General features: G+C 44.2%; 4 protein-coding genes and 4 non-coding genes across 8 annotated transcripts; 3 read left to right on the top strand and 5 right to left on the bottom strand.

The window, feature by feature from the left end:
- Positions 1–326: 326 nt before the first annotated feature.
- On the bottom strand, positions 327–3,147 carry LOC118300301 (late histone H2A.L3). The gene has a single exon (XM_047328446.1). It carries the CDS (start codon positions 3,070–3,072, stop codon positions 2,689–2,691), a length of 384 nt encoding a protein of 127 aa, XP_047184402.1. The 5' UTR covers positions 3,073–3,147; the 3' UTR covers positions 327–2,688.
- On the top strand, positions 1,412–1,844 carry LOC118300296 (histone H3). Its single transcript, XM_035624597.2, has one exon. It carries the CDS (start codon positions 1,426–1,428, stop codon positions 1,834–1,836), a length of 411 nt encoding a protein of 136 aa, XP_035480490.1. The 5' UTR covers positions 1,412–1,425; the 3' UTR covers positions 1,837–1,844.
- A 1,902-nt stretch (positions 3,148–5,049) lies between the features above and the next one.
- On the top strand, positions 5,050–5,121 carry trnad-guc. The gene has a single exon. It is a non-coding gene; the product is annotated as a tRNA-Asp (tRNA).
- A 287-nt stretch (positions 5,122–5,408) lies between these two features.
- trnav-aac lies at positions 5,409–5,481 on the bottom strand. The gene has a single exon. It is a non-coding gene; the product is annotated as a tRNA-Val (tRNA).
- Positions 5,482–7,274: 1,793 nt separating this feature from the next.
- trnav-aac lies at positions 7,275–7,347 on the bottom strand. The gene has a single exon. It is a non-coding gene; the product is annotated as a tRNA-Val (tRNA).
- Positions 7,348–8,375: 1,028 nt separating this feature from the next.
- Positions 8,376–8,448, bottom strand: trnav-cac. The gene has a single exon. It is a non-coding gene; the product is annotated as a tRNA-Val (tRNA).
- A 1,551-nt stretch (positions 8,449–9,999) lies between these two features.
- On the top strand, positions 10,000–10,453 carry LOC118300304 (histone H2A-like). The gene has a single exon (XM_035624607.2). It carries the CDS (start codon positions 10,019–10,021, stop codon positions 10,400–10,402), a length of 384 nt encoding a protein of 127 aa, XP_035480500.1. The 5' UTR covers positions 10,000–10,018; the 3' UTR covers positions 10,403–10,453.
- A 360-nt stretch (positions 10,454–10,813) lies between these two features.
- On the bottom strand, positions 10,814–11,890 carry LOC118300278 (histone H1-like). The gene has a single exon (XM_035624571.2). The coding sequence runs from the start codon at positions 11,868–11,870 to the stop codon at positions 11,244–11,246; it is 627 nt and encodes a 208-aa protein (XP_035480464.2). The 5' UTR covers positions 11,871–11,890; the 3' UTR covers positions 10,814–11,243.
- Positions 11,891–13,198: the final 1,308 nt, after the last annotated feature.

Genomic DNA, 13,198 nt, shown 5'->3' with positions numbered 1-13,198 from the left:
ATGCGCCTCCTGCCCACTGAACATCTCGGCGCTGTGACTCCGTCAACTTTTCATTAAACTTCAGTATCAACTTCAGATATTATATTAACTAATATCTGTTTGTATATCAGCAATAATATCTACACTTATACTTAAGAATTAAGAGTTAAGAATGATTAATAATTACCACTTGATGGCACATGTTTGAGTATATTTACTAAAAACATTGCTTACGAGTAGAAAAAAACAACGTGTTTCACTTGTGTATTGGTCTGATTCTCTTCAATATGAGCAATAGTTTTATGCTGCTCCCAAAACTTTTCTTCCAGTACAGATGAACCACGCAGTATTTATTTTCTTCTTTAATCAGCAACATCTTCTTGTAGCCAGCAAACACCGTGAAAAACTGAAATAAATATATTAACAAAACCCAAACATATTAGAAACAAAATGAAAAATTAAGACAAATCATACAGTACAAAATTAATATATAGATACACATACCTGTCCTGACATTTAGGTGCAGCTTCACTTCACTGATGCTCTTCTCTCTGATTGACACTTCAGCATGTGAACACTGCATGCTGTTCATTCAGGGCTGTGCACGAGCGCAACCACTAGGTGTCGCCACTATATATATCTATAGCTATATCTATATAGCTATAGATAAAGATATAATTTTTTTTGCAGCAGATACAAATACAGAAACCACCTGAAGGCAACAATAGAGTCATTGTTTTTCTTTTTTCTTCTTCTCTGATCTACAGTAATTGAACAGTGGGGTCAAAGTTCGGGGACACTTTTTTATCATGAATTATTTTACACGACACAGTAAAAACTGTTGTTGTTGTTTTCATGGATTCATTGACTGTAGATGTATTTCACTGTCTGTTTCTTTAGATGCTCAGATTCAAACATGAGTGGAAAGAAAAGAGAAGAAGAAAACAGTGTTATAATGATGTAGGTATTTATGTTATATATTATCACAAATCATAAAGTCCGGAAGTTTTTATATATATTGAAATATTTCTACAGAAGAATCAAGCAAAATCCTGGAGCCCGTCTGTTCAGGCCACAACGAACATCACAAAGCTAGAATCTTAAAATGATTTATTTAAAAAAAAAAGGGGGGGATGTATAAAGAGTTATCAAATGTTACTGAATTATTGATGAAAATATTGAAAAACAGTTTAAAACTTTATTCTGATAAAATCATTCATGAACTCTTTCCCTCTTTTGTCCTGGAGCCGTTAAACTGCCGCCGAACGTGATTGGTTCATTTTCATTTTTGAAATTCGTTTCATCCAATAGCCGAGTAGCTCCAGCGCGCGCTCTACATGGATTGGTCCAACGAGCTGTGACGTAGATCCGGCACTTTCCTTTATAAAGCCTCTGTTCACACTATTTCACCACATTCGTGCTTTGACTGAGGAAGAGAAAAACAAAATGGCCAGAACCAAACAAACCGCTCGTAAGTCCACCGGAGGAAAAGCTCCCAGGAAGCAGCTCGCCACCAAGGCTGCCCGCAAGAGCGCGCCGGCCACCGGCGGCGTGAAGAAGCCTCACCGCTACAGGCCCGGTACCGTGGCGCTGCGGGAGATCCGCCGCTACCAGAAGTCCACCGAGCTGCTGATCCGCAAGCTGCCCTTCCAGCGCCTGGTGCGAGAGATCGCCCAGGACTTCAAGACCGACCTGCGCTTCCAGAGCTCCGCCGTCATGGCTCTGCAGGAGGCCAGCGAGGCTTACCTGGTCGGCCTGTTCGAGGACACCAACCTGTGCGCCATCCACGCCAAGAGGGTCACCATCATGCCCAAAGACATCCAGCTGGCCCGCCGCATCCGCGGGGAGAGAGCGTAGAGTCTCCCGGCCCCCGACACCACACAACGGCTCTTTTAAGAGCCACACACACGAAACCTGAAGATCGCATGATCCTCTGTATAGAATTGTCACGTGTCTTATGACATACAGATTCCACATGTGCTGCATTATACATGAAGATGTAACGTATTAACTATACTTATATTCATTAAGTAAGAGTGTCAAACCGATGAGGTCACATGGTACAGACTGCGGGCCCTCAGGTTCTTTGTATGATTTACTAATCATTACGGTAGTGTCACTAAAATCTGTATGAGCGACACGGGGGTGGTTTCTTTTACTTATCAGTACTTACTGTGGACGTTGGTTCATGTTCACGACATGTGTCGATAAAGATTATTCTTTTGTGAAACAATTTTTGCACCTCTAACCGTAATGCTCAGTATAAACTCGTCACTCGACCGCAGTAAAAAATCAAAACTCCTGATTCTCCCTCATTCACCTGACAAACAACTGGTCGAATGTTTTATTGATGTAGAGCAACACAAGCTTCGGACTTCATCTAATCCCTGGTGAAGCCACGTCTCCTGTTCTGGGTCTCACTTCTTGCCGGCAGTCTGTTGCTCGGACGCAGTGTAGAAATACAAATTGCTCCGAGTTACGAGTTTAGACTCGTTTAATAAAACTATACGGACTGATGACACGACCCAGTACAACTTTAAACTAAAAACATTTTGACGATCCTAAGTTTTAGAACTCTCTTGACGAACTGACATTATTTGACTATAGATTTGTGTTCTTGAATATCAGTGCAGGAAGCAGCTTCTCTCTGGTTCAGGGTGTGTGGCTCTTAAAAGAGCCGTTGTGTTGGTCAGTCGGTCCCGGGGGTCTTCACTTCTTCGCGGGCTTCTCTGTCTTCTTGGGCAGCAGCACCGCCTGGATGTTGGGCAGCACGCCGCCCTGAGCGATAGTGACTCCGCCCAGCAGCTTGTTGAGCTCCTCGTCGTTGCGGACAGCCAGCTGCAGGTGACGGGGGATGATCCTGGTTTTCTTGTTGTCGCGGGCCGCGTTACCGGCCAGCTCCAGGATCTCAGCGGTCAGGTACTCGAGCACCGCCGCCAGGTAGACCGGAGCTCCGGCACCGACACGCTGGGCGTAGTTGCCCTTCCTCAGATGTCTGTGGACACGGCCGACGGGGAACTGGAGTCCGGCCCTGGAGGAGCGGGTCTTGGCCTTCGCTCTGGTCTTGCCGGCTCCTTTTCCGCGTCCAGACATGATTCAGTTCAGTCGTAGTCGAGAGGAAGAGATGAAAAATGCCGTGGCGCCGCAGGTTGCCTATATGTAGCTACACTTGCTGCTCGCTCATTGGTCAGACTGAGCGTGAAGTGTGGTCGTCCAATCAGGGAAGGATATATTACAGCTTCCTGTATTGACGACGACACTTCCGCTTTACATTGGGATTTTTTAATTTCAAAATAAAACATCTCAGCGCAGACATTTCACATGAACCTTAATACAATTCAAGGTGTTTGAAAGAAAAATAGACCAACTGGACTTATTACGTACTTTAGTCAATCACACCGAGTATTTCATGTGTCATGAAATGTTTATTAACCTTTACATTACATATTTGTGTGAATATGTTTTCATATAAAACACGTCAGAGGCTTCAGTTTGTATTTGTCCTCATGTTGTCCTGATTGATGAAGAGTCGATGCATCAACGCTGTCACTGATTCTGGCACATTCAAAGATAAAATCTATAATCAGTAAGTCTGACTCCGACTCACCCATTGCTCTTATTTGATCACTTAATATAATTATTAATCATATGACAGCAATCCACAGAATGATAAGAACGTTTGAGTGGTCTGACCATCGTGAGCATGAATCATGACGTGGGTTGAAACGCATGTCCTATGATGACGTAACTGATAGCTTTGCCTCAAGAAAGTGGGAATATTTTGATGGTAAAAGTTTACTCAATATTTAAGATTGAATGACATGAAGTGCAAATGACTGCTTAACTAACTGACTTACTTTCTTAATTTCGTCCACAGTTCATCACTGTCTATCCTATTCTCTTCTCTTCCCACAGCGTCTGAACGAGAGCTGGATTCAGCTTCCACTCGCTCTGATGTGTGTCCTCACCAACACATGCTGTCTGTCCTCACACACTCAGCAGGGGAGCGAAGTGGTGCAGCACCTTCAGCACCGTGGACAACTTCAGAAAATTGATGTGGTGGGTTGGAGGCTCTGGCCATTTTCCTCCTATGACCTGAGCCTGACACATTCCTCCCCATCCGAACAGTGACGCGTCTGTGAAGACCGATACGTGCGACGTCACCCTGCCCAGGGGAACCCCCGCGGCCAGAACCCGAGGGTTTCCCCAATGAGTCAGATCCGACTGAACGGAGGAGGGCAGAGTTACCAGGCGCATTTTCTGGCGTATGGGGTCGAGGCGCAGTCGACTGAACCATCTCTGGAGTTTCCTCATGTGAAGGAGTCCCAGAGGGACCACCACATGACCGGCTGACATCATGCCCAGCAGACGCATGACGGAGAGAGCCGTCACCGTCTGTCCAGGGGTAACCCGAGACATGCTGGACGAGTCCAGATACATGATGCACTGAGTGGGCACTGGCGAGCAATTTCGCCAATTTATAGCAAAGCCCAGCAGCGTCAGGTGACTCGCGTCAGCCTGAGGGATCCAGGATCTCCAGTGCTTCGCCCAGCTGTCTTCGTCGTCGTCGTCGTCGTCGACCTCCTGCATCGCCGCTGCTTCTCGGCCAAGGGCAGGCGTGCACAGTATGGACACGTGGCCCGAGGCGTGAGAGCTACACCTGCATGCTCCGGACCGAGACAAGACTCGCAACGGGCATGCAGGTCGAAGCTCATGATATATCCCGCCTGGCAGGAGGGGCAGAGGCGGACAGCGTCGGAGGAGCGAGTCGACATCTCTATTTTCACCTTCACTCTTCGCCTGCTGAAGAAAAAGAGGGAGACATCAGGTCACCAGGTGTTTTATATTGATGAGTGGACCTGATTAGGGCCCGGTGCGCGGCACGGGGCGTAAAAGAACATCTTCACTACTGCGCATGCGCGAGGGATAAACCCAATAGTGACAGCTCCTAGAGGGCGAAGCCTATACGAAATAGAACGGGAAACGGTTCAGAGCCACTTAGCTAAAACACAACAACCACAACTTGCGAACGTTTATGAATTATAATATCACAGTTGGGGGGTTACGCATTCCTCGTTAGTATAGTGGACAGTATCTCCGCCTGTCACGCGGAAGACCGGGGTTCGATTCCCCGACGGGGAGAAGTATTTTTTTTTTTTCTAGAGTAGAAGAATTTGTTAAACATTGAGCAGCAACATATCTTTCATACTGCTAAACCACTGTGGATGTAATGCGACTTCCGACCACTGAACATTTTGGCGCTGTGACCTCTTCAATTTAACTGTCAGTCTTCCTTCAATCTTCTTCTTCTTCTTATGGTAGATGTTTCGTCACAAAGCGGAAGTCGAACTACGGCAATTCATAACCAACTGGTGACGCCCCGTTTCAGTTCATACAAATATGAAGTATTTTTCCATATAAAAAAAACATGTTTCCGCCCGGTCTCGAACCGGGGACCTTTCGCGTGTTAGGCGAACGTGATAACCACTACACTACGGAAACTGACGTTACGACAATCATATGACTAAAGCTAATTATCATGAAGACAAGAAAGACAATAGATGAATACTGTGGTCAACACCCACCACAGTGCTCAGGACATGTGATGTTGCTGGTTAAATATTCCAATAATGTTTATAAAAAAAAAATCAACAATGAACATCATACCTGTTTTATTTCCGTCTTTAATATGACACAAAGATTTATGTATTTTACTGCAGTTATCTTTGTTTAATCTTTGACTGATGGAGAATTATTATCGTGTTCCATTTTTAACCTATAAAAGCAGAAAGTTTTACAAAATCTTCCTGATGTTTGTCGGCAGGCTTCCTCCAATGATCCATGAAGAGGGAAAGGACAGGGGAGAAGGAGGATTCTAGAATTACTTCCAGAGTTCATCAGAAAGTTCATCATGTTAACATTTTATAGAAAATATTCTGCTGAACCGGCCCTGTGTATCTGTTATATTAATTCTGTTCTGTTTTCACTTACCGAAGTTGAATGAAAAGTTGACGGAGTCACAGCGCCGAGATGTTCAGTGGTCAGGAGGTGCATTACATCCGTGTTGGTTTAGCACTGTCATAGAGAATGAATGAGAAACGGTTTAGAGTCGTTTAAGTAAAACATAACAACCAAAACATGCTAACGGTTATATAGTGTGATATCGAACTTCGGTTTCGGGCATTCCTAGTTAGTATAGTGGACAGTATCTCCGCCTGTCACGCGGAAGACCGGGGTTCGATTCCCCGACGGGGAGAAAACTTTTTCTTTACAGTAGAGTAGCTATTGTTTATTCTATTATTATTATTATTATTATTATTATTATTATTATTATTATTATTATTATTATTATTATTATTATTATTATTGTTATTGTTATTATTATTATTATCATTATTATTGTTGTTGTTGTTGTTATTATTATTGTTTTTATTATTATTTTAGTAGCACTAAACCACTACGGATGTAACGCGCCTCCCGACCACTGCCCATCTTGGCGCTGCTGGTCAACATCATAGATCTATAATAAACTAGATCTATGGTCACAATGCGAAACTTTCTTTTCTATTCTAGCAACAGAGACGGACTGTGGCGATATGTGATGTTAATAATTGATTCAACCAACATCAACACAATCTCACTAAATATTAATTTATATTTCACAGTGTTTTGTAAACAGACACTTAGTCTGTGTTGGATCATTCATGTGGAGGAATGACGTCTGTCAAACAAACATCAAAACACAAACACAAGAAAACTAAAAAAAAAGGAAGTAAAAAATAAGAATTAAAGATCATTCTTTAAAATAATAAGTCCCTATCAAATTGATTATTATTTTTCATAAAATTGGTAGAATACCAAATATAACCACATCATTTATTTTTTAATATATAACATACTGTTGTCGCCAATCATTTCCTTGATAGAGACCTGATATTTTTGGAATTAAATATTCCAATCATTTCATGTCAAAACCTCAAAACTCTTTAATATGGTACAAAGATTTATGTCTTTTACTTCGTTATCATTGTTTGATCTTTCACTGATGGAGAATAATTCTCTCTTTACTTTTTAACCAATAAATGCAGAGACCTTTCAGCCCCGAAGTTTGTCTGCAGGCTTCGTCCAATGATCCAAGAAGAGGGATTTCTATTAATAACTGCATAAGTAATAAGTAGTAGAGTTATGACCTGTAGTGGAGGAGGTGAGGGTTTATAGAAGAGCAGCAGATGATTGGAGCAAATTCCACAAACCAACAGATGACGTCACGGAGGGTTGCAAGCTGGAAAATAAACTGTTTCCGCCCGGTCTCGAACCGGGGACCTTTCGCGTGTTAGGCGAACGTGATAACCACTACACTACGGAAACTGACGACCGGATCCGAGACCACGCCTATTTGTCTCGCCCACTCTCCTGATCTGTGATCCACAGATGATCAACCGTTTAATTATTTATTTCAATGAGTGATTTGTCACAACCTTCCGATAGAAGAAACAAACAGATAACAGAACATAGATTAATAACTGAAATAACGTCTGTGATTCACTGACTGTTACAGAATCACTGTCGGTGCTCACTTCACTCGTCTCTGACCTGCTGCTGCTTTTGAATTGCACATTGAATTGAATGTAATATTCACAAACAATAGAAATAAACTGTCCAAAACTTTACATGTTCTCCCCAGTCAGTCATCTATAATTCATAATTATTCAGCTTCCTTATTGATTAAAATCTATACTTGAGTTCATATAACTTTTATCTTTATCTCTAAAGTCATTGTTTATTTTGATATGGATAGAAATAAATTAATTATCATGTCATATGTCTTAATCATATTGTCTATTTAACTTAAAAGATAAACGGTGACCGACAAATCCTTCATACATGAATTTATAAAATGTTTAATGATTATGAAAATAGCATAAAATTCCAAACTGTCTCCATCTTCTAGCTAAATGATGTTTAAATTAATGTCAATCTAATTCAGTTAAAAAGATAAGATATGAGCTGTTAGGTGCCAGAACAACAGACTGACTGTCTTTCACTATCACCTTGCACACACACAAAATCTGTATTATTGCAACAGAAATAACAGTTATTCCATAACTGTTGGTGGGAATGATGGTTTACTGACCCTCTCTTGTGTAATTCTCTGGCTTCTTATAGCGTGTTGATGCTTGTGCATTATTCCAGGTCAACTCACCCACTGAATCTCTAGATTTCTATAATGTAATTTATGATTTTGATCATTTTGAAGAAGTGGAGTTGGTGCCTGGGCGCTGGACTCTGTCCTCCGCTGCAGAAGAGGATCGTCACTCGTCATCAGGTGTTTCTGTTATTTGATTTCTGAGCTGCATGTCGAGTTATTCATTAATATATTTCACAAAACCATCGTCTGTTTCCGCCCGGTCTCGAACCGGGGACCTTTCGCGTGTGAGGCGAACGTGATAACCACTACACTGCGGAAACCTGCTCCCTTCTGAGAGGCGTTTTGACATATCAACTCTCATCACAATTAATGATTAATACTCAGATACTCACCAATCCGAGTGAGCTACACAATGAGCAACAGACACTGAACATGCTCTTATAATTGTTGTATAAGAACTTTTTATTATAAAAATTAGCATTAAAAGAAAACATGTTGGAGAACACTTTCTTAAAAAGAATTTCACAGGTATATACTAAGTATAGATATAGTTACTCCATTTATCCCAAGCTGGGACATTCCGGTGTAACAGCAGCCGATTCACACAACAAAATATATACAATATATACACAAATAAATGTAAAAATATACGAATTGCTCAAATCGAGAATTAGAGTAATACATAAAGAATTTTCACGAATGTTAGTTAGGAATTACAGTAACAGCAGCAATTAGTGTTTTTACAATAAAATAAATGTCTTGAAAGATATGAAATTAATTAATATCAAGTGTGAGTCAGACGATTTAAGAATGTGATCTGATGTGGGATTAACAAATAAAACCCCTTGAAGATTACATACTTCAGGTATCATCGAGGCAAGGTTACAATTAAACTAGTTGAATTTTAGTTTGAAACCACTATTATTACCGTAATGTCTAGAATAGACACGTAGCACGTAAATGAGGGCTTGAACCAGGTCCAAGTTTTTTCATGTGTATTACAATATAACTGCTTTTTAAAATTGAAACAGTATAATATGGTCAGTCTTTATATATTCCTGTGACATTTCTGTGCAGAGGATCATGCGATCTTCAGGTTTCGTGTGTGTGGCTCTTAAAAGAGCCGTTGTGTGGTGTCGGGGGCCGGGAGACTCTACGCTCTCTCCCCGCGGATGCGGCGGGCCAGCTGGATGTCTTTGGGCATGATGGTGACCCTCTTGGCGTGGATGGCGCACAGGTTGGTGTCCTCGAACAGGCCGACCAGGTAAGCCTCGCTGGCCTCCTGCAGAGCCATGACGGCGGAGCTCTGGAAGCGCAGGTCGGTCTTGAAGTCCTGAGCGATCTCTCGCACCAGGCGCTGGAAGGGCAGCTTGCGGATCAGCAGCTCGGTGGACTTCTGGTAGCGGCGGATCTCCCGCAGCGCCACGGTACCGGGCCTGTAGCGGTGAGGCTTCTTCACGCCGCCGGTGGCCGGCGCGCTCTTGCGGGCAGCCTTGGTGGCGAGCTGCTTCCTGGGAGCTTTTCCTCCGGTGGACTTACGAGCGGTTTGTTTGGTTCTGGCCATCGTGACTCTTTAACTCAATCGAAGATAATGTGAAGAAGAAGGGCAGCGACGAGCTGCTTTTATACCGTGAGACCCTCTGTGGAGACGGTGACGCAGCTTCAGACGTCCGGCTCCTGATTGGTTGAGAAGCTCAGCACCGCCTGGTGGGGGGAGACACACCGCCGAGACTCCGCTGCTCATTGGACTAAAGCCCGGGGCCAACCCCCCTGCACCGGGCTCCTCTCTGGTTGGTCCAGAGAAACCGTCCCGCGCTTTCCGCGGACATAAAGAGGAAGGTTCGAAGTGTTCTACTCACATTTGTTCAGAACCATTATCTGAGAATAAATATGAGCGGACGAGGCAAAACCGGAGGAAAGGCCCGAGCCAAGGCCAAGACCCGCTCCTCCAGGGCCGGGCTCCAGTTCCCGGTGGGTCGTGTCCACAGGCTACTCAGGAAGGGCAACTACGCCCAGCGTGTCGGTGCCGGAGCTCCGGTCTACCTGGCGGCGGTGCTCGAGTACCTGACCGCTGAGATCCTGGAGCTGGCCGGTAACGCGGCCCGCGACAACAAGAAGACCAGGATCATCCCCCGTCACCTGCAGCTGGCTGTCCGCAACGACGAGGAGCTCAACAAGCTGCTGGGCGGAGTCACCATCGCTCAGGGCGGCGTGCTGCCCAACATCCAGGCGGTGCTGCTGCCCAAGAAGACCGAGAAGCCCGCGAAGAAGTGAAGACCCCCGGGACCGACTGACCAACACAACGGCTCTTTTAAGAGCCACACACCCTCCGATAGAGAGCAGCGACCCTGTGATTTTCATGTGGTCACTGAAGACAGAAACGTTACAAGTACTCATGGTTTATATCATAAAAACATGACAATGCTCAAGTTTGGAGAAGAATCTGAATTTAGGAGATAAAATAGTTTTCTATTATCTTGATGCTCATATCTGCACGTTAATAACTACAGATTAAAGTAAAATTAAACTATATATAGAGATAGATAGAGAGATATATAGCTATAGATATAGATAGAGAGATATCTCAAGGATTGATATTCCTTATAGACATTTGGATGTATTAATATATAATATTAATATAAGTTTTAAACATTTTGAACTGCTCTGTACAGAAACTCAGTCACCTTAACTAAATTGACGTTTATTAAAAAAATCATACAAAAAAAGCAATCTTAATTCTTATCTTCATATATATTAATTAAGATATTAACGCCATCAGGTCTAAATACTGTTTCATCCATTTGTTGTGTTGAAACAAAAAAAAACTATAAAACTGGTTTGAAATGAAGGTTTCTGACAATATTTGATCGATTCAAATGTTATTTCATATTTCTATTTGATGTATGTATTAGTAATAGTTTTACCATAATGTGCATGTATATATTAAACAGAGAAATCCCATGTCGTTATATAGGAGAATCCGTTGAAGCAACATCTTCCTCCAACATAAAAATATAAATTTATGATATGATTTTTAAAAATACGAATATGGACGTTTGTCTCAGAGAAGGTGTGTGGCTCTGAAAAGAGCCGTTGTTGTCGGACCGGTCGCCGCTCACTTCTTCTTAGCTGCGGTCTTCTTCGCTTTGGCCGCCGCCGCCTTCTTCGCGGGGACTTTCTTGGCGGCAGGTGCGGCCTTCTTCGCGGCCTTCTTCGGGCTCTTCTTCGGGCTCTTCGCGGCCTTCTTGGGGCTCTTGGCCACCTTCTTGGGGCTCTTCTTGGCCGCGGCGGGTTTCTTCGCCTTCTTCGGGGACTTCTTGGCGGCTGCCGGCTTCTTGGCCGCGGCCTTGGGCTTCTTGGCGGCTGCGGGCTTCTTCGCTTTGGGAGCGGCCTTCTTCACCGGCTTCTTGGCCTTGGGCTCGACCTTCTTGTTCATCTTGAAGGAGCCGGACGCCCCGGTTCCCTTGGTCTGGACCAGGGTCTCCTTGGCCACGAGCGCCTTGATGGCGACCTTGACGCGGGTCTTGTTCTTCTCCACATCGTAGCCTCCGGCGACCAGAGCCTTCTTCAGGGCGGCCAGAGACACGCCGCTGCGCTCCTTGGACGCGGACACGGCCTCGACGATGAGGTCACGGAGGCTCGGTCCGGCCTTCTTCGGTTTGGGTGTCGCCTTCTTCTTGGCGGCCTTCGCCGGGGACTTCGCCGGAGCGGCGGCGGGAGTTGGAGCTTCTTCTTCTGCCATAGTTTTCTCTTCGGAGTCAGAGTGAAGTGTTGAACGTCCGGAGCAGGAGGCGGGACTTAAACACACCATGAGAACCGTGGAGACTCAACCCCGGGCCGGGGCCGCTCGGTGCGGTCTGAACACCGGACACTTGTGTTTCTCTTCACCGGGAAAAGACGAGTAAATCCCCGTGGGAGCGTCGCTGGAGGCCGGCGGCGACTGGAGCCGACAGCGACCGTGTGTGTGTTCACCTCGAGGCCGCGCAGAGCTCCGGGGCTCCCGGCGTTCGGTCCGTGCGGCCCCCGAACCTCGCCTGCTCGCCGCGGCGATCGACGCTGCTCGGCGGCTTTTCCAACTCATTTCTCTCCTTAATCGGTTTAAAATGCTCCGGAGCTGCCGCAGAACCCGCTCCCCGGCGGGACACATGTTCATCCAGGGACCCGGAGCAGAAAGTCCGATCTGTCGACGATCATTCTGCGGTAAAAACGAAGCTGTTTCGTCGGCAGCAAACACACGATGATGGAGGCTCGTGACGCAGAGGATCCAGACTCTGCTTCTGAGGACAGATGATTATTATAATTATTGTTATTATTGTTGTTATTATTATTATACGCTGTTCGAACAAATGACTGATGAGCTGCTACCATCAGTGTCTTAAACACAACAGCAGTTAAACAGTTTCATTTCTGAACATTAATAAAAAACATCTCACAACAACTGTTCAGACTCTTATATAATAATATGCAGTAATGGAGCTGATGTCCAAGTTTTAATACTCTGGACTGAACCTCGGGGAGTTTTACATGATATTGATCATATTACAATATTAAATGAAACATGTGACCTCAGGCAGCAGCTCCTTCATCTCTCTCATTTTTACAAACTGCACTTCAGCATCTGACACATGTGCAACACGACACTGACATGAAATTATTAATACTAATCTTTATTCATACAGAACGTTTTAAACCAGGGTTATCAAAGAGCTCTGACGGACAAACGTGCTACTCACTAATAAAACAAATGAAAGTATCGAACGTAACTGACTTTGAAACTTTGACTATATGAATGTAATACTATATTAGTAACTTCATAATGAAAACGTTTTATCCAGATAGGTTAATCCGACGTTTTTTCCTGATGTTAAAAACATGTTCATCAGTGTCATCTGAGGTCAAATCCACTTCCGGTTCGGTTCTGAATCGATTTTAATGTTTGTTTTTAAATCGACTGGTCCAGAATGATGTCAGAGATGTGAACCTGCCTGACAACAGGGTGTTGAGGTCGAGGTCTAAACTGTGATCACTCCTCTGAACGAATCTGTCTGACTCATCACTTTATAAATCACA

This window comes from Scophthalmus maximus, chromosome 2 (genome assembly GCF_022379125.1).
Source record: "Scophthalmus maximus strain ysfricsl-2021 chromosome 2, ASM2237912v1, whole genome shotgun sequence".
Classification (NCBI taxonomy): Eukaryota; Metazoa; Chordata; class Actinopteri; order Pleuronectiformes; family Scophthalmidae; genus Scophthalmus; species Scophthalmus maximus.
The sequence above is the reverse complement of the archived record's forward strand: the minus strand, read 5'-3'. Positions and strand labels throughout refer to the sequence as shown.